General features: G+C 46.6%; 2 protein-coding genes across 2 annotated transcripts in view; one reads left to right on the forward strand and one right to left on the reverse strand.

Moving 5' to 3' along the window:
• The window catches only part of NCBP1 (nuclear cap binding protein subunit 1), a 31,782-nt gene extending 21,366 nt beyond the window's left edge, over window positions 1–10,416 (forward strand). The window contains exons 18-23 of the mRNA XM_065046273.1: window positions 809–902; window positions 3,354–3,457; window positions 4,119–4,233; window positions 6,450–6,593; window positions 6,997–7,110; window positions 8,012–10,416. Coding sequence (XP_064902345.1) covers window positions 809–902; window positions 3,354–3,457; window positions 4,119–4,233; window positions 6,450–6,593; window positions 6,997–7,110; window positions 8,012–8,125 — 685 coding nt within the window. The 3' untranslated portion in view covers window positions 8,126–10,416. The remainder of the gene's footprint in view (window positions 1–808; window positions 903–3,353; window positions 3,458–4,118; window positions 4,234–6,449; window positions 6,594–6,996; window positions 7,111–8,011) is intronic.
• A 1,348-nt stretch (window positions 10,417–11,764) lies between these two features.
• XPA (XPA, DNA damage recognition and repair factor) lies at window positions 11,765–20,023 on the reverse strand. The gene is made up of 7 exons (XM_065046281.1): window positions 19,923–20,023; window positions 18,431–18,688; window positions 17,962–18,078; window positions 15,862–15,967; window positions 14,169–14,334; window positions 13,377–13,494; window positions 11,765–12,005 (listed from the first exon to the last, which is right to left on the reverse strand). The coding sequence occupies exons 2-7, from the start codon at window positions 18,594–18,596 to the stop codon at window positions 11,857–11,859; spliced, it is 822 nt and encodes a 273-aa protein (XP_064902353.1). The 5' UTR covers window positions 18,597–18,688; window positions 19,923–20,023; the 3' UTR covers window positions 11,765–11,856.
• Between the last annotated feature and the right edge of the window lie 247 nt (window positions 20,024–20,270).

Consider the following 20,270-nt stretch of genomic DNA (forward strand, 5'->3'; position numbering starts at 1 on the left):
GAAAGAATTTACTGCACCTTTTTTTAGCAAACTGAGATAAAATAACTAATTTTTAATCCTGTGGACTTCCGAGTTGCTCTTAAGTGGTCTTGATACATGAAAGGTAGTCACGTGTGTCTCAGTGAGTTGTTTTTCTGTCTGTCCTTAAAGATATATAAAGCTGTTAGGAAAACATGCACCTGGGAGCTTTCTAGAGGCAATGTTGATAAGAAGCTGTAGGTAGAAACCTGCAATTGGTAGTGCAAGAGGTAGGGTGATACGAATACACAGAGCCATGGTATTTTCACTGCTGCACACCAGCAATGGCAGCCAAAGAGCCTCTTAATGCTTTATAGTTATACTACAATAAGCTGGGTTGTGAATGCTGTGTAGCACTCAGTGTAACTCTGCAGAAACAGAGGCTTCTAGCAGCATTTCCTTCAAAAAGAGTCAGATTGGGTAAATGTCTAAAGTTAGGGAAACACATAAAGTGGAAGGTCTGAGGCTCGAAAGGCAGCAAATTTTGCTCCAGCTATGTGTAGTTAAGCACACAAAGCATGAAAGTGCCTCCTGCTTTTAAGAATATAAGAAATGTAGCCCAGCCACGGGAAGTAGGTTGACCACTAAGATTCAAGTTGCTTTTAGGAGCTGTCATGTCTTTGTAGCCTGTTTTGGATCAGGATGGTTATATTTTCCAGGGAATATTTGTTCAAGAATTGCTATAGATAGTCACAAAATTCTTTTGGCCAATCTAAACCACTTGCCGTGTATCTACTGCTCTTCTGACCTGATCCCAACCCTTCCACTGACTACTTATATCTATTAAAAGGTTTCATGAAGTGTTCAAAACGCTTGCTGAAAGTGATGAGGGGAAACTCCATGTTCTGAGGGTTGTTTATGAGGTCTGGAAGAATCATCCACAGGTAAGAGGTTGCAATGTCAAGTATCTTTGTGAGTTTCAACTTACAGAGATCATAATTAATAAAAAATATTACAGTTTGCTTTACATCCTTTAAAATGGCTTGTCTGTTTTCATCTTAATTGAAGGAAAGTTCAGATTATATTTATCGTTGTTTACATTTTAGTGCCTATAATGAAGCCTGGACATAAAGTATATACCATGAATGAGGCCTTCCTCAGAGCTCGTTGTGGGAGGGCAAAGGCTGTTGTTCTGACTCAGACTCACACTATGCTGCTCTTTGAGAGAGAGAATAACTTTTGCTAAAATCATGTTTCTGTTCAAAATTGGCAAACAGTGTAGATGTGTAAATTGAAATATAATTTAGATCTCCTATCAAAAGCAGGCCGCATTCTTAGAAATGTGGAAACCTGGGGTTTTTTGGGGATATTTTTTTTCAGTCGCCAGTGAAAGCCGTACGGTTACTCCACAAAGCTGATGCTGGAGTCAGTACTGTGTGTGGGCAGAGTCAGTGGGGCTGCAGTCAGTGGCTGTTCAGAACACATCAGTCTGACAGTGCCATGACTGTGTTCATTCTTGAGCCAGAGGAAATAACACCCTGAAAGAGCTATGGAAAATGCTTAATTTGTTTAAGCTGTTCAGTTTCTTCACAGCAGTTGTTTTCTCCCTCAGCCATAATTTTTCTTATAAATAGAAATCCATAAGGAGCTCAAGCCAAATTTACCTGCATTAATTATTTCACATATTCCTTACTGGTGTGTTTGTGTTGCACTTTATTGTATACTGTACCTCGCAGCTGCATAGACAGACTTCCAGAAGCGATGCCGCTGAGAACAAAGGGTAATCCTTGGATCTGCTACTGGAGCTGTGGCCCATTCCCTAGGGGAAAAACTGAGCACCTAGAAGATACCTATGCGAGATGTCATGTCCCTTCTAAAGCACAATAAAAACATTAAAAAGCAGGATTTTTTTTTTTAATATGTTAAACTTTCCACCCAAATTACTGACCTTGAAAATGTGATGATGACAGTCCTACCTACCTTTTACTGTCATTTAACTGGATCAGAAGAAATTACATTACTACAATCTAATATCCATATCCTCTTCCTCTTCTTTCCTTTGTATTGCAACATGACCAAACGGAGATGGAGGTTTCAAACCCAGACTAAGCAGTCACGTTAGATTTTTAGGAATAGATCAAAATTGCTTTAAAAAAAATATCAAGTGCAAAAGTTACGAAGGTCTGCTGTGCTATTTGATCATGGAACTTAAATTTTCCTCTCTTGCATTTATTGCAGTTCAGTCTTCTGGTCAAACAGGTTTTTCTCCTCAGCCCACAACCTCCCTGGCACACGGAAGAAACGGTGCCTGGACAGCAGGACACTTGTCCAGAGTCTGTTTTCACACTGCTCACCCTACTCCCATGTCTGGCACAGTCTGATTTGCTTCAAACTATTTGCAGTATTTGCAAGACATATACTGCTAATGAGTGATATGTGCTTCAGATAGTGATTTAGCCTTAGGCATCAGTATTCTCTGGACCTGTAAGCGAGGTTGTGGTGCTGACTTCGTAAAGAGAAACATTAACATTGAGATGAAGCGTTTTCTTAAAATCCCAACTCTGTGTTTCTTGGAAGATCAGTCTTAAGTAATGAGAAATTCTTCATGGCGATACAGAGAGACAAATAGAGCATAGGATGCTATCCTGGGACTTTCAAGTTGAGTGCTGAGTCTTCCATATGATTCATTCAGTTATTTCAGTTTTCTTTCCTTAAAAGGAGCTTTGTTACGCTTCCTTATTTGACAATGGGTGCTTTTAAGGATAAATACAGTGCAGACTGTGGTTCTTAGATACCGTGGCATTCAAGCACGTGAGTAAGATAGATAAACCTTTTTTCTGAACAGCTTGCAACTGCTTTAGTCAGTAACTCCTCTCTGCGGTTGCCTCCTCGATTGCTTGAAACCCCCACCCGAACCATGGCTACACAGCATTGCCCCGGTCCTGAGATGAACAGGTCTTGCAGAGAAGAACCCGTTTGAAGAGTGTTGCAGTTCAGGGAGAGTAGGCCAACAGTAACTCCTTCATTATGGTGATCTGACAGGTGTGCGTGCTCTGGTTTGAGAACTTCGGTGTCAGGTGCTGGGACTTGTGTCTCTAAGGCTTCATTTCCACCTATGATGCTTTTATTTTTTGCTTTTGTATGGAAGTATGTATGCTAACAGAGACTTTCACAAGAAGTAGAAAAGGTTGTTAAACAAGATCAGAATGCTTTATGTACTTGATGTACATCTCTTAATTTGAGCAGCTTTAGGCTAGACTACACAGGTTCCTTAAAGCATTTGAAATTACCCAGTAATATCAGTAACGTAGAGCTGCATCAAACCATTTCTGTTTTTATCTGAGGCTGGTGTACTTTACACAGATTGTGTGTGTAATGTCTTTCACAAAATACAGATGATTGCTGTGCTTGTGGACAAGATGATTCGGACACAAATTGTTGACTGTGCTGCAGTAGCAAACTGGATCTTCTCTTCAGAGCTTGCACATGATTTTACTAGGTAACAAGAATTTGTCTTGGGTTGCTATTTGTCTCTGAACTACTGTTCTAAGTGGCCAGTACACAGTTTAGTCTATGAAAACTGGGTAGTGGAAGAAAAAGGTGTAATTAAGCATTCCCTCCTTCTACAAAATATGTACTTCAGCATTTTTCTTTCTGAGTTGGGCTATGAATGTTTATGTGACAGTACAGGAATGTTGTTACCATGTCATTTTGCCAGTAGTGTCTAAGCCTGCCAAAGCAGAACAACACTGCACCTATTTCTAGACAAAGTCTGTTGCTGTGTGGTTTATAGCTGCTAGCTTAGTGTGGTCCTGATCTTTGGTTTAGGTATGTAACTTGTACCACCACTGATACATTTCTTGTGGAGAGCGTTTGGTCTGAGAAGTCGATTTGATGTTGATAGTCTCGCAGTAAGTGTATTAGACAGAATGCTAGTTTGGAAATGTACTGCAAAATGTAGGAAAGGAATTACTGTTCAGCTTTCTTACATTACAGGTATGCTTTCCTATATGCTGAGTGTTTGCTCACTCTAGTAGATGTCTCAGATGATACTAAGTTTTTAAAATTCCCCCAGATGCATTTTTATTTAAAAAACTACATTAGTTTTCTATCTTGGAGTAGCGTGTAACATAGGGTTTTGAGCTTTGTGTCTTCCCTAGGTTTTATATCTGGGAGATCTTACATTCCACAATTCGTAAGATGAATAAGCATGTTCTGAAGATTCACAAAGAACTGGAGGAGACTAAGGCGAGATTGGCCCGGCAGCACAAAAGAGTGAGTAATTTGCTTTTAATTACTTTAAGCTAAGCAATACAAACCTGTATGCTGTCAGACTGATGCATGTCTGGTTTGGGAAAGGACTGAATAAGTATTTTATCAGGAAGCGTGTCTGCAGACATGGTTATCTGCAGCAATAAGACATCAAAAACTAGATGCATGTTCTCAGTCTACTTTTCTAATGGTAGTATAACATAAGAATTCAGTAAAATCTTCAAAGGAATTCATGTGTATTTGCTCTGTTCAAGTTCACTCTCACAATTTTCTCTTCCAATATGAGCATGTCTTCCACTTGCTTTCTAATGTGGATTCCAATTACCTTATAGAGAACAGTAAGAAGAGTTAAAAATTATTTATAGTAAGTTCTGTTAAAGAGTGCTCTTGTGGCTTCCATGCAGAAGTGCACGGAAACAGCTATTTGCTATTGAAAAGTTGGCTGTTACTGTTCTTCTGATGGATGCTGCTGGATTCTGACACTGGCATGTGCCGCCTCCTTCTTCCAGCTTATTTATCTGAATAACTTTGCATGATCTGGGTTACCGTTGTGTACAACCAGCTGATGAGCCACTGGTGTGTTCTGTTGTCCCAAGTGAAATGATGTCTTCTGCAGGTGCTGCAAATGACAGGGCCCAGGGAAGCTTCGCTTAATGCAGTACTTAGTCGTGGTAGAGTTAAGTCACTTTATAAACATGTTGAGAGTTGCAGAGAACAAGTTTCCAGAAGTTTCTCTTGAGAGATCACTCACAGTTTGACAGTGTTGGTTTATCCCAGCCCCTTCATCTTGTTTCCTTCACTTCCAGCAAAAGCCATCATAGTTGCTTGCATCATCAATCTGCATTGACCAGCAGCTGATAAATGCCTGTGATTATTGACGACCTAGGTGCAGTCATTGATCGTACTGTGAGGCAAAGAGCTTCTCTGGCATCTTTAAACGAATACATCAGTGTTTTCGTTTCTGTACTTGTCTCTTGCTGCAGCTCTTTATTACTGAGCACTTTAAATATGAGTATTTTGCCAGAAAGAAATGCTTCTGTGCAGCAGTGAGTAGTTCTGCAGGCTGTTGCTCTGCTGCATGGCCATTCCTTTTAGAGTAAGTAAGCTGTCAAGTTTTGGTATCTCCAGCATGAAGCAGATGGCCTTACTATGGAATGAGTCCAAGGCTTACACGCTTTCTCTTAGGTCATTTTAGTCCTTTAGTGTTCTGAGTTCAGGAGACCTCTGTAGATGGAGGAAAAAGCAAGTTTCTCTAGAGAGAATAAAATCCTATTGAGGGTTGCTCTGGTAAATTGTTTTTATTTTTTATGCTGATTCACAGCTTCATTTGCTATGCAGTAGGTGAGTTAACATGTGGCCCTGTATTTGTCACAAGTTGTACATGGCCCTTTTACAAATATTTGAAGTTTTGAGCTTTTAATGGCTATTTTTGCATAGAAACAATCCTATGAGACTGAAGCAATATCTGTATTTGAATGCACCATCATCCACCAGAGTCTGCCTTTCTTCCTGTATCCCTTGTAGTCTCCTGTAAGACTTTGTTACTCAGGCTCCCAAGTCTGGTACTTATGCGTGTTTTGTGTTTTCTGTTGTTGTGTTGGTTTGGTTTTGAGGCAACAAGAACATGCCATGTTACTAGGTAGTGGTTTGGTTTCCATGCTGACTCTTCATAGTCTGACAGCATCTCTTTTAGTTGTGAATACAGGGAGTCCCCAGTTTAACACTACGGGTACAGTCTCTGGGCTTCTTTTGTGCTAACCAGACGGATTCATCAAGAGTTCTTGCACCAAGTGGTGTATTTTTTTGAGCCCTGAGATTTCAGAACTGTTTATTGAATTAATTACGTGCCCTGCTGCAGCAGACACAATTTTATAAATCTACAGTGAATTTTTTTTTAAAGCTGTTTGTTATCTGGTAATGATAAAGTCAGGAGGGGTATTACCTTTTACTGTGTTTCTGCTAAATGAAGAACTAGGCTTGCTCTGGTTTCTCTGAAATATTGATTTTTATTTTTTTTCCTGGGGCTTTCCCATGTTGGCATTTTCCTTCCAAATTTATTTCCTTAATTATATTCAGAGTAAATGTCCTTCAAAATACAATACTTCAGTTGCTGATCTTCAGTTGCTCTGAAGACGTTTTCACATGTGGAGCAGGAGGGCACTGACAATATCCACAGGTAGCCAGGTTTATAGTTACTCTTGTGTTGTTGTCACTTACAGCGAGACAGTGATGATGATGACGATGACGATGACCGCAGCAGCGATCGGGAAGATGGACCGCTGGAAGAGCAGATAGAGCGCTTGCAGGAAAAAGTGGAGTCAGCCCAGAGCGAGCAAAAGAATCTCTTCCTCGTTATATTCCAGGTATGACGGTCAAAGTATCTTCTCACTTCCAGGTTTCAAAGTTACTGGAGTTGTAAGATTTCAGTGTCACTTGTATCACAGGCATCTTCTTGGAATAAGAATGTGGGAAGGGGTTGATGGGTTTACTGTGGGGCAGAGTCAGTTCCTGTCATCCCCCTGCGAAAGCAGGATCTGTTCCGTTTTAAGTGCTCAGGAACGGGGGAATTCTGCTAGCATGCAGTTCCTTGAACGACCAGAAGCTAACTGCATTTTATTTGCTTACTAAATTCAGTGTTTCCCAAGCAAATAATTTTTCTCACATGGCTGTTCAAAGCTTGTGTCCCTCAGATCCTCTTACCCGAGCTTTGGATCCTGCTTTTGCTCCGTGAGACTGAAATAAGTATATTTTTTTCCTCTGCCGCAGCGTTTCATTATGTTGTTAACTGAGCACTTAGTGCGCTGCGAGACTGGTGGAATCGATGTATTTACACCTTGGTACAAGAGCTGCATAGAGAGGTTGCAGCAGATCTTCCTGCAGGTAAGTGTCAGTTCTGGGTTTGGAGGGCGGTGGGCGGGTACGTGCTGGATAGACGAGTTTTGTGGCTGGAGAGCCGGGCCCTGCCTGCGAGCAGCAGTAGGTGGCAGCAGAAGTCTTCTCTGGAGGCTGCTGTGGGGCCAGCCCACACCTCCTGGGTTCTGGCCACGTCTCTGCCCCGGACGGGTGCAGTGACTGGTCCCTGGCTAGTCCCCACACTGTGCTCCTGCTGCAAAAAGATGCTGAGATGTGATTGTGAGTTGCACTGAGCTCAACCTAAATGTGTGTTTGTAGTAAGCGCAAAGTTGTGAGCGAATCAGAGTACTAAAATAGATGTCATATTTAAATAAGTGGATTAAAATATTGCAGAACTCCTTTAAATAAGATGCGTAAATATTTATTTAAAATAATTTTGAATTCTTGGCTCTGTATTAAATCAGATAAGACGCACAGGTGGCTGGATGAAAGTGGTAGTAATAGAAAATTATGCCTGTGCAAGCGGAAGATATGTTGAAGAATGGGAGTGGCGGTGTAATCCTCCCCTGGGCTGAACCCTGCCCTGCTAGTAGGTGGGACTTCAGAGGAAAGCAAATATGATTCTCTGAGGATATCTCTGCAGTTGTGTGGTATCCTGCACGCAGTTCAGGGTCCAGCAGCGAAGGGCTGCAGGGAGCACAGTGCTTTTCAAGACAGGATTTCAGCGCGTGTTTTCTCCTTGCAGTGGCCCTGCGTTATGCTTTTCTTATCACTGGCTGCTTTATTGTGGAAATCAGATGTGCTTAACAGTTTTGACGAGAACAGTTCACCTGTGATTCTCATGTCTTGACTTCTCTGCCTGTTCTTACATAAAGATAAAATGAAACAATAAAGTTTTGTGTTTTATTTTTGTTTTTTTATCTGCCAGCATCACCAGATAATCCAACAGTACATGGTGACCCTAGAGAACCTCCTGTTTACAGCTGAACTGGACCACCACATACTGGCTGTGTTTCAGCAGTTCTGTGCTCTGCAGGCCTGAGGATTATTCACGGACAGAGTCTTGCCTGCAGGACTTTAATGTTTTTTGGTTTTTGTTTTGTTTGAACAGGAAAACTTGACATGGGGATGGAAGAAATTTTTACCTAAAACTGGCTTTCATGCGTTCCTATACAAAACAATACAGTACTTTAACCAAGGGCAAACTCTGTAAGCGTAAGCTTTACAAGATAAAACTGATAGGGGATAGACATAAAGTATGATTTCTTCTCATTGTCTTTTGATTTGGTTTGACTCTTGACTTCATTAGAGTATTTTGGTTTCTCCCCTGTTGTTTATATAAAAATAAAAATAATGGAAAAAAGCAACAACAACAAAAACAACAACAAAACAAACAATATAATTTGGTACCTCTGCCTGACCTTTAAATCAAAGGAACTGCAGAAGCGAGAAACAGTTCATGATGTTTTGTGAGTGAAAGGGGATGCACCTTCTCAGTGAGCAGCATTGTAATTTCTCTAGTATGACATAGGAAAAGTGTCTTAACTTTGGGCATGTGAAACACCTGAGTTAAGCTTTCAAAGCAGTATAGAGCATATGGAATTTTTTTTGTTATCAAGCCAGCTAAATTTTCACAGTTTGAAAGGACATGGTTGTAATACAATTGAAATATGTTTTTTAAATGTATTGTCTAGTGTCTTATTCCAGTAGCTATAAACAATCGGTAGAGGAACTTCGCAGACAACTTGTGAAAAACGCAATCCTTTCTGCAGCGTGGTCTTCAACGCCTGCTGGCAGCAGCCTGCACTGCTAAACAGACACAGGACGCAAGAGCTGGGGAGGAGCAGACTTTCAGCTTCCCTGCTGCAAAGCTCACCTGGGTGCTGGGCACTCCAGCCGCAGATGCCAGGGGAAAGGCCAGGGCTGGGTTCAGGTCGTTCCTTTATTTGAGCCTGTAACTATTAAAGCTGGGCTGCCGTGCTGGCGCTGGGCTGGGCCTGCGGGCCCGCAGCAATAGCAGGAGTCCTTCTGGTAGTGGCGGTGGATGAACCGGGTGCCCTCACCTCATCTGGCTTTGCAGTGGCTGTATCTGCTACCCTCCTCTTTAAAATGTGACAACAGCGTGTCCCTCCCATGTCTTCAGAAGCCATTTTAATGCTAAATTAAGTGATAACTCACAGGAGACAGACTGGGAAAACACAACCTGAAAATAGAGTAGCCTTAGTTTTGAGTTATGCAAGTAACATTACATACATAAACGCCAAAGCAGAATGGTCTGTGTTACAGTGAGCAGTAATGAATGGCAGAGACAGTGAGCAGTGTGTTGCCGAGCTGTTTATGGTCTTCTCATTTTGCAGATGAATGTTTAAAGAATTTAATGCCCAGCGCTATTCAGTTTAAGCTTAGAAAGTTATGAGCTTTGGGTAATTTTGTTCCTGTACAAGTTATTTTTTCAAGTATTATGCCTAGTAATGCATTTCATCTGTATGTTGACCAATTGACCTCTTGATCAAGCAAGGAGGGTAAAAAATGGAACTTTCTACTTTGAGTGTTGACCTAAGTTTGTGTGTGGCCTATAGCAACCCAATGTATCCTCATAGACTTAGATCTGTTAATTCTGCTTTCTCTGCTTACCCTTTCTGATTTGACTGATCCCTCCATTCTTTCAGGGTATACTGTTAATTGTTGTAAATTTGCTTAACGCAAGGGTTTTGTCAGTCATGCACAGATTTATGCTTCAAATCTTTCTCTTTTGATGTTCTTGAGTAATCAAATAGTTGTGTTTTTTTAAATAAACATTTAATACTGTAGAGGTTTCAATTGGGGTTTAATAGTTTTTCACTGGCTTGGATCAATATCAGGGTTCTGATATTAACTAATGTTGGGAATTTGAATTTAAATGTGATTTCTGTAAAACTGATAATGCAGTTAAAACTTGCAAACCTGTAACTTCTTCTGAGCCTTGACAAATACGAGTGCTGGGGATCAAGCTGAAAATGCCTGAGCATAATCCTATGATTTAAAACCAAATAGCAATGTCTTTCAAAATTGATTTGAGTTCCAGTGTGAGCATGGGCTTTGATTAAGTTTCTTGAGTCTGGACACCTTCCCCTCTTTGTGGGTCCAGTGGTGCACATCTGGTGCGGTGGGGAAACTGGTTGGATCTGTAGGAAAGAGAACGAGACGCGTAGTGATACCAGCATCTAACTAGAGAAACTTGGAACTGCTGAAGCATGAGATGGCGAATAGTGTTAAGATGCTGTAGAAATGTGGTGTGGTTGGAAAAAATGCACAATTAAAGACAAAAATAAATGAAGGTGAAGCAGGTTGCTACTGGGAGTGTTTGTCCTACATATTTGGGGGGGGCAGGCTTACGCTGCTGTTGAATGCTGTTGGGTTTGGAGCAGTTTCATTTCCGGCCACTGTTGCCGGTGCCCTGGCTAACAGGAGCCTTCCCGCATTGCGCTGCGGGCTGGTTGAACGCGCCAGGTGAGCGTGCGTGCTGCTGGATGCAGGAGGGTGCTGGCGCAACCTCCTTCCCGTCCCTCACCCACCCTGGTCTCCTGGGTGGTGCTGCGGGAGGCGGGGTGTGCTGGGCGGTGGTTGTAGGGTGACTGCTGCAGCCTGCCCACGGGTGATTCAGCAGCCGGCGCGCACCACCCAGCTCCCCGGAGAGGGCTTCTGGGCCCCAGGGCAACGCTGGGTCATGCAACCACGACCTGGAGGACAATCTTCAAAAGCTCTGCCAGAGCCTCCTACATGTGCCACTTCCTTGGGCCTTGCAGGGCCCCGAGTCCTCTGCGCTGGGTGGGAAGGCAGGTCCCAGCGGGCTGCAGAGCATGGGAGGGTGTGGGAGAGGTGAAGACCTATTAGTGGAATCATCATCCACCCTCCCACACACCTTCTCTCCTGTAATTCCAGTTCTGCGCAGCCAGGCTGGCCCAGGAACCAAGAAAGCTCCAGAGGCTTCATCCAGATCTGCTGTATCTACAATGGCGAACAAATGCGGAGCTGCTGCCTAGAGCACATCGCTTCATTTCAGCCATTTCCACGAGTGTTCCATAACAGCTGCGACTTTGAAAGTAAATCCACTCTCTACTGAAACATCATTTGGGTGCAACTTGCTGCTTCTCCCCACCCTCCCACTGCCCTCCCCCCCCAGACAGATATTTGTCAGGAAATGGTAAATGAAAACGGTAAAATGATAAGAATCACCTTGGTCTCTGCTCCAAAAGTTGGGGAAAAAAAGCAGGAGAGGAAACACTTCAGGACTGCTCTGTGAACACAGCAGAGATGTGCCAGAGCCTCCCCAGCAGCACGCTGCTTTCATTTTGAGAGAGAGCTCCTTAATGGAGGCTCTAAATGGAAGCAGGAGAACCTGACTCGCACAGGGTTTCCGACCACCAGAGGTGCTCTGCCAGCCAGCTGCCCGCTGCCCCCCATGGCAACAGGAACTGGAAACCAGACAACTGTTAACACAGAATACGGAGCCGTCTTCCTCTAACAGGAGCAAATAATGGGAAGTTCACCTTAATTTCAGCGGCATATTAAGCAGAATGACGCCAACTTACTTTTGGGCTATGAGGTACCAAATGACTGAATGTCAAATATTTATTCTACCCTACAATCTAGCTTAAAAGCCAAAGCCTCTCACAGCCAAGGAACATCACTCTTCACAAAATTTGGCAACAGCTTGTTCATGATCAGCATTTATTTGACTTTAATACAAAATGCCATTAAAAAGATGATAAAGAAATTAAAAAAAAAAAATCACTACATCTTCTCATAAGTTAATTCATGGCCACACACAGTACATGTCTTTTTATATGTGTCTTCATCAATATTTTCTTCTGGTCCATACTCATGTTCGTGGATACGAGTTTCTCTCTTCCACAAACTACTCCTCACGGCATGGCGGAGTTCTGATGAGAAACAGAAGAAAACGTTAAGATTTTAATAAATCTTAAATAAAGGTTAATAAAACTCAAGCTAACCACTTTTCTGAGGACTACAGATGACTATCTGCTTGTTGCCAGTCTTACATAAATAATTCGGGGTGAGAATCTGGTATTGCAAGAACAAGCTTTGACTTGCCTTGCACTCTTCCCCTCGTTTGCATATTTTAAAGGATAAGAACTACACTAACATGAGATCTCACAGGAGAAGACTCTCCATCTAGACTAAGTACGTGTTGCCCACTGCCTTTTTGCACAAAGCCATTCAAAGGTATCCAAAAGGGGCTAGGGGGAACGCAGAGAAAAAGTTTTTATAAAACCCCTCATTGTTTTACACGACCGAGAAAGAGTACTTTTCATTCAGGTCACAGCAAGCCTCCCAACTGACTTGGCATTCTCTGAGCTTTATGCCCAACAGCGTGAGCTGCCTCCGCGGCAGCCGCAGCGACGACGGCGGGTTCTGAGAGCACAGCCCGGCAGCTCAGCCCCGGTTATTATCCGGATGTTGCAAGAGGGTGGCGAGCATACTGAGCAGCAAAACCCGGTCACGTTTCCAGCCAAGCCGTTCGGGCTGCAAACTCAGCCACGTTACGGCCCGTAGTTGCACTGAACTTTGGCATCTGGGCCGCAGCCTGCTGCCAGCCCCTCTGTGCGCACACCATCGGTGGTCAAGACCGGGCTTTTTGCTCGGCCCCACGTTCCGTCACAGCACGCGCGAGCTTTGTGCCCCTCTGAGCGCCCACGCAGAGCGAAGCACGGGCGCCCCGGGCAGCACACGACCCGCCGCTCGTGCAAAGGAACGAACACACGGCCTTTTTAAAAATAAGTTCTACCCACCGAATACTCTCCTAAACCATCCGGAAAAAACGGGCATAGTGAGCAGTAAAAACAGCAGCTGGGAATACTGTCAACGGTGGGAAAAGGCATTTTGTACCTTTATCTACCGTTATGCCACCTGAAGGCATACGTATGACAGAATTATAACCCCCTGCCACAAAAATCTGTTCTAAACAAGACTGGAAAAGTAACAGGAACAATCCATGGCACATTCTGGGTCATTAAAAAAATATAAAACCATCGTTAATGGTCTCTATGACTAACATCGTATGCATAGGACAACAGGGTAATTCAGGTTGGAAGGGACAGATCTCTGGCCCAACCCTCTGCCTAAAATAGTCAGCTATGAGGTCACACCAGGCTGCTCTGGGCTTACCCACACAGCTCCTGAAGGCCTCCATTTTGTCACACTGAAGATTTTCTAAATACTTCAATCAGATGCAGAAACAAATTAAACAGAACTGTACTTCAGGTAGTGCAGCAGTAAGTTTAACCCTTTACCTTTAACTTTCTTATTAAACTTCTTCTGCTTCATCTTCTCTCTGTTGTCACGGCGGAGTTCCCTTGCTTCTTGCAATGCTTCTTCACTACCCCAGACTTCGAGAGAACGCTTGATTACCTACGGGACGGACATAAATGTGTTTCTTTTTCCCCTGAAACGATAAAAGTAAACTATTCTAACTCACAAACTTAATTTTTTCCCTAGACATACACCAGCCAACCAAATCTTGCCCCTGTCTCCCATCTGCCTCTTCGCTCTGGGCCCACAAACACAGCATTCCTTCCACACTGATTTTTAGTATCAGCTAGACTTGAGTTGCTCGGGCAAGTCAAACGCAGCTCTAGTTTTATGCATACCCACTAAAGCATCAGCGTTCCTACAGAAGTGGCAAGCAGGAAACGACAGGAGCCCTGAAGAGCTGCTCGCCCTTCCTGCTGCCTCTGAGGGCAAAGCTGCGACACGAGGCCGCGGCTGCAAGGGGCCACAGGCAGCAGCTGCCCCACGCATTTCAGAGCAGCACTCAAGGCCGTGCACTTCACGACCTGTAACTGTGCTAACCACCGATGCTGTAGTCCACTAATACCTTTAAAATGGTCTCACACACTGATATTTTCATTAATTTGGACCATGGATCCTTACTCTGACTGTAGAGAAAGTTTACACAAACTATGTCTAATATACTTAGCTTTGACACAAATAATTGAGAAATCAGAACCGCGGTGACACCATTTTGGCTACAGAAGTTGTACAAAGGTAAAAAGAGCGCTGAAATACGGTAACAGTTTCTGTACCTGTAGCTTTAAATAAAGTTTCATGTCACCCCATCGTGAGTTATGAGGGTTTTTCTTCACAATGAATCTGAGCACTGGCTCCCTCTTGTCTAAGTCACAGTCTTTAAGAAGATACTCTTCTTTTGCTTCTGTCCTTGTTATAAGCTTATGTTTTTCTTCAGCATCTCTGGAAGATGTAAAATAATTATGAGAAAGCTACACCTTAAAGCCACGTTATTAACATCTAAGTCCTCACCATGCTAACATTCCTGAAATACAGGCAGCCCTCGTCCTCTTAGTTTTTGTGTATGCAAATAACTCTGGATTCCAAGAATCTGGCTAAACTCTGGGAGAGGTTTACTAAAACGAATTTGAAAATTTCTCCCATTTGAGCAAACGCAGGCTGAGAAGCCTGTTTTTCTAGAAGAGCTTTTATTCTATTTTCTTGTAAGAGGGAGTAAATAAAACTTAAAAGGGGCATGAATAATTTTAGGTATTCGCCTAACCCAGATGCAATTCAAGAGGACAAAAGCACAGGCCTGACACATGGTCAAGACAGAAAGAATGTGTAACATGAGACAGGTCAGATCACCTGAGAATATACACACTCCATATGCTTCTAGATTCCAGAAAGAGATTAGGAACACAGACAGACTTGTTTCTAAATGCAAGACAGTAGGCAGAAGAACCTTAAAAGATCGTAACTTTTACCAGACGTATAATGAAAAACTGTGTAAGCACAGCAGCATTAATGAGTTAATGAAAAAAGTACATTTACGCAATACTGACTGAAGTGTAACTTTAATTGCTTGAGCCGGAACAACGTGCCAAACAGTAAGTGCTAGGTCATCACGGAAGTACTGCTGTAAATTTAGCTTTGCTAGAATTCAAAGTTCACAGTAAAAGCTAATGCACTGAGGAATCTCTAATGCTCAGCTACAAGAGCTAATTAATCTGAAGGAAAAAGCCACTCCTGGCGCTCCCAACAGCCCCTTTGCACCCATTGTCCCTCCAGCACACCGCACTTTGTCTGCGCCGCGCCGGGCCCGCACCACGTGCTGCCCGGCCGCCCCCCGCGCTGAGCGGGACGTTTCCTGTTCCGCCACTCTCCATTCATTCATCCCTGCCCTCACGGGCGCCCGCCCGCCTCGGCGCTGGCCCCAGTGCCCCGCTTATCTCTGTGGTTTTTGGCGCATTTACTGTGTTACAGATAAGGGCGCAGGCTGCCTCCTGCCCAAGGACACCCCCCCGGGTCACTCCCCCGCGCCCCAGCACCAGCCCGCTCCTGCTGACCAAAGTACTAACTTCGCCCTGGTTAATTCACTGGCACAGCAATACACCCCTAATCCAGGCTCTACTTCAGAAAGCAGGTATAGTGTTTTCTATCAGGTTTTTGAGTAGCTCCGGTTTGCGTTCATTCATTTCCCTGCTGACATAACATACTAGCTGCCCCCAACATACCAATGTTTCCATAACGCTGTGTAAATATCTACCGTGTGCCCCAAGACAGGCTCAGGAGACAACGCTGCCGTTCTTCCATAAAGGAAAACGCAGAGGTTATCAGCCAACTTACGTTCTTTTTCAGTACAAGTTACTGAAAAATGTTGCTTTGCTGATAGCCTTTTTAATTTAATGGAATTATTTTAATTAACTAAATTATTGCCAGCAATCTCTACATAAAATAAAGCACCCCTCTCCTGATTATTTGTAATACCTGCAATTATCACATGTTGCCCAATCAAAGTGCTGCATAAGGTAGGAATCCATGAATTCTTTGCCACAGTCTCCACAGATGAGATAGTCAAATTCTAGTACAGGTGCTAATGGAAAGAAATTTTTTTTTAAGGAACTACCATGATAAAAACAAGCATATGGAATTGGTATTATAGGCAACTTTACTAATAATTTCTTATAGTATTTGTTACAGACTAGTTTCACCCCTCCATTCAAGTTTTCCAGAATGATACAGTACAAATTCAAAGCCATTAATCACGCAATCCCATCTCTGCCGCTATTATTTCTGTTCTTGCTGGAAGGTTCACTGTATTAAGTATTGGATTTCAACATTCAAATGGACACATTTGTTTCAACTTAGCCATTGTTTAAAAAGGAAAAAAAAAAAAATCAAATCCCCACATTTCCGCATTAAATGCTTCACATCCCCCCGCTACAGCTTCCTCCGTTCTGGCCCGGCAAAAGTAACGCCCTGACGCGGGAGGGCGTGCGGGCAGAGCGGGAGGAAGCGGCGGGGGGTGCAGTCGGCAGAGGGTGGGTACAGCAGGCAGCGCACGGGAGCGGCGCTGGAGTCACAGCCGCTCAGCCCCGCTCCCATCGCTCCCCTGCCGGTCCCCAAACCCGTCGGCGCGGCTCCTGTCCGGTCCCTTCCTGCCGGCACACACGTGGGTGGGTGGCCAGAGAGCTGCTAGGAGTGGAATGGGGATGGAGCTCCACTACAATCCTCTCCCCAAGCCCTCTCAGCACTGCTCCAAGCCCAGACATCTCAGTGCCGGACGCGGCTCCCGGTTGTGTCCTCGCCGTGTTCCATCGCCATCTGCTTCGTGTTCCGTGGGGCACCCACCAGGGAACACTGGCTCAGGGGGCTGCGGCTGTAAGGAGTGCTCCCTTAAAATAACGTCGTCATTCTAGCAAAAAAATTACGTTTTCATACATTTTCGCGAGCTAAAACTGCAGAATATTAACGGTAGCTGAAATGGAAGATTAATGCTTAACATGCAGGACCATACATTTTTAATCGCGTTTGCATTTATAGCAGATTCGATCCAGCAAAGACGACATTTTATGCCGATTCAGTCCTGCTGGCAGCAGTGGAATGCTCGGTACTTCACATAGTCATGCTCTTACATCACATTTCATCATTTAAGGCAGTACCCCCCAACATAAAGACATTTTATTAAAACAATCGCATTAAGAATTACACAGCAAAAATGCCCCCGGTGCAAAGGCATCCCAGATCTACTTAATTTATTATTAAACATTAACCCCCCCAAAAAGAATTAGCGCTGCTAATTGCTTAGACTCTTAATGAAATCTGGTGGTGATTTCTAACAAAGAGATACACTGCACCAACGGCCCTGCTGCTGATTCAGAGCAGAACAAAGCGAGACAAAGGCAATCCCAGAGAAGAAAGTGAAGCTATTTTGGGATCCTCACTCCTCCATTTGCTTTCTGGAGGGAGAATATCGCAAGACAATATGTCGAAACCCTCTACCAAACGATCAGCAACTTGGCGTCAGCACGTTTTATGACGATAAAAGCCAGCACTGCAGCAGTGCTCTGATCTTGGCATAAACGGTATAAATCTAAAAATTCCCACCACCGACGAACCCGCGCAAATTTACACTTACTTTGATCTCAAAATTCAAATTCCCGAAAGAAATAGTAGAAATAACGTCCATCGGGGAAAGGAAAAACCTGATATACCCAAGGGCACTGACTGTGTCCCACTTCCGCGGCTTAAAATTCCTCATTTTTAATTACCGCGTATTTGCTAGCCTCTTAAATGCTGGAAGAATCGGACGCGCCAGAAATGGATCACATCCAGAGCCGCGTTGGGAGGAAAAAGGAAGAAAAAAAAAGGGGCGGGGGGCGGGGAAAGGACGAATAAAGGAAAAAAAAAAAAAAGCCCGGGAAAAAAAAAAGGCGCCCAACCCGCCCAGCCGGGCCGGCCCGCAGCCGGCTCACTGCCGCCCCCGCGCCTTCCTGCCCCCCCCGCCCGCCACACGCGCCCGGCGCCGCCTCCTCCCGGCGCCCCAGCCGCCGCGCTCCGCCTCGGCTGCCTCGCGGTTTCTTTTACCGGGCGGATGCACGATTTTCTCGGCGGCGCCGGGCTCTTCCTCCTCCTCCTCCTCCTCCAGGAAGAAGCCCCCTCCCGTGTCCACGACCTTGGGGGGGGCCCGCGCCCGCACGCCGCCTGCAGAAGACAAACGAGACGCCGCGTTAAGCGCCGCGGCGGGAGCGGCCGCCGGCAGGGGGCGCTCCCGCGCTCCCAGGCGGGGGGCCGCGACGAGCGCGCGCGCGCTAAGAGGGCCCCCCCCTCCCCCCACGTGGGGGGAGGGGGGGCCCTCGCGCGCCGCGGCGGCGGCTTTCCTTCCCCCCCCCCCCACCTCCTCCGCTCCCGCTCCCCCCCCTCCTCCCCGCCGCCTCGCGCCGAAAGGCGGCGCGGCGCCCCAGCTCCCCCCCGAAAAAAAAGAAAAGTAATAAACAATAAAAGGGCGCGGGGAGCCGCTCGGCGAGGCCGGGCTCGTCCGCCGCCGCCATCCGACCTGCGGCAGGGTAGGGCCGGGCCGCCAGCCGCGCCTGCCGCAGTGCCAGCGCCCGCTGCCGGTTCCGCTCGATCTTCGCCAGCACTGCCGCCGAGAGGGGCGGCCGATCGCTCGCCGCGGCTGAAGCGTCCTCTTCTGGGGCCGGGGCCGCGGCCGCGCCCGCCATGGCGGCGGCGGAGCCGCGGAGCCCCGCGAATCCCCCCCGCTCCGGCAGCGGCGACTCGCCCTTCCCCTCGCCGAGCCGCCGCCGCACTGCGCCTGCGCACAGAGAGAGGCGGAGGAGGGGGCGAAAGGGGCGAGGCCCCTCGCGCAGGCGCGCAGCTCCCGCCCCGCCTCCCCGCCTCCCCACGGCGGGCCCCGCCCCGCTGCCGCGCGGGGGGCGCCGGGAAGCGGCGGGGGGGGAGGGGGCGCCGGGGCCGGGGTGGGGGTGGGGGCTGCGGGCTGCGTGGCGCCCGGCCAGGGGGGCGGGGGGCGCCGGCGGGCCCGGGGAGGGGGGGGCCCGGCCGGGGGTGGGGGGCCGGAGCGGCCCGGGCGCCGCGGGGCTGGGGCCGGGGGTTCCAGTCCGGTGGGGCGGGGTGGGGGAGGGGAGCCGATGACCCTGCGATTTCCGCGCTGGGCCGCGTGTGCCGCTTCGAGCGCTTTCTGCACCAGCCCCCGCCTCAGCCTTGAGCAACCCCGTGAAACAAGCCCCGCTCCCCGCTCCCCACCCCGTGCGGCAGGAATTCCTGCGCAGCGTCACCCGGCAAACGCCCTTTTGTCCGACACACGCGGCCCGGCCCGCGCTCCCCTCCCGGCTGCCGGCATGTGGCGGGTCTGCCACACGGAACAACATGGAGGCGCCGGGCGGGAGCCGCGGGCCCGTCCCCTCCCGCACACAGCGCGGCTCTGCTGCCGCGGGGCCGGGCCTGCCCAGCGCCAGGGCCCGCCGGAACAGCTCCAGCCACGTTTCTTCCCTGAGAACGACACTTAACGAGTGCCGTGGCCGTACTGGTACCGGGCTGTGCCGGCACCCTGTCTGTTCCCAGCGCCGGGTGACGGGAGCCGTGCTGGCGTGGGGACCGAGAGCTTTCGCTGCCAAAATCCCCCTCGCTGCCCTTAATGGTGTCGCGTTATCCAGGCGGCAGAGCGAAGGGAGGATAAATGGAGCCTCCCTTATTGATGAGATACGCGCAAATGGCTTTGTCATGCAAATGTGGCTCTAAGCCACTTTCATATAAAGCCAGCTTAAAACTGAATAGCCCGTGATCCTCCCTCGGCCGTTAGGCTGGGCCTGCCCTGCCCTTGAAGCAAAGGCGATGAGGAGGCTGCTACAGATGTTTGCTCCCTCCATGCTGAATTGCTGTGACCTTACGGCACAGAAAAAAGTCTTCCTCCCCCGAAAGTCTTCCTCTTCCATAAAACTAAAGTAATCTCCTGCCAGCCCTTCCCTGCTGCCCTCGGAATGTGTGTCCAGCGCCTCTCGGCTCCAGCCCCGACTACCCACCGTAATTACCTGCGTGGACTCTTCTGCTGTGTCAAAAAAACACGTTTCTTTTTAGCATGTCGTCCATGCTTGGTATTAACTTTCAACAGCAGCCAGCAGAGTGTGCTGTAAACGCTGTGAAAAGAACATTCTGCTTCTGGGAAATTTATATATATATATATAAAAAAATTTTTTTTAAGTGCAGATGAAGACATTTTAAGTGGCTCGAATATTTGAATGAGTGATAGGTAGTTCCTGCTGTCAATTAAAATACTTCTCTTGTCACAGGTCACGGAACCTTTTCCTTAATAATTAATAACCAAGACTCGCTAAACCGTCTGCTTTCAGCAAGATTGCTTTTCAGTGTTTGTATAAAGT

Source organism: Columba livia, chromosome Z (genome assembly GCF_036013475.1).
Source record: "Columba livia isolate bColLiv1 breed racing homer chromosome Z, bColLiv1.pat.W.v2, whole genome shotgun sequence".
NCBI lineage: Eukaryota > Metazoa > Chordata > Aves > Columbiformes > Columbidae > Columba > Columba livia.

What these genes read in the sequence shown, in the direction of transcription:
- XPA (XM_065046281.1), bottom strand. Translation starts at nt 18,596, where the DNA reads ATGGCGGGCGCGGCCGCGGCCCCGGCCCCAGAAGAGGACGCTTCAGCC. An exon ending in CCGGCCCTACCCTGCCGCAG is followed by an intron (nt 18,079 to 18,430) that starts GTCGGATGGCGG and finishes TGTCTTCTGCAG; the next exon opens with GCGGCGTGCGGGCGCGGGCC. An exon ending in GAAAATCGTGCATCCGCCCG is followed by an intron (nt 15,968 to 17,961) that starts GTAAAAGAAACC and finishes TCTTTCCATTAG; the next exon opens with CACCTGTACTAGAATTTGAC.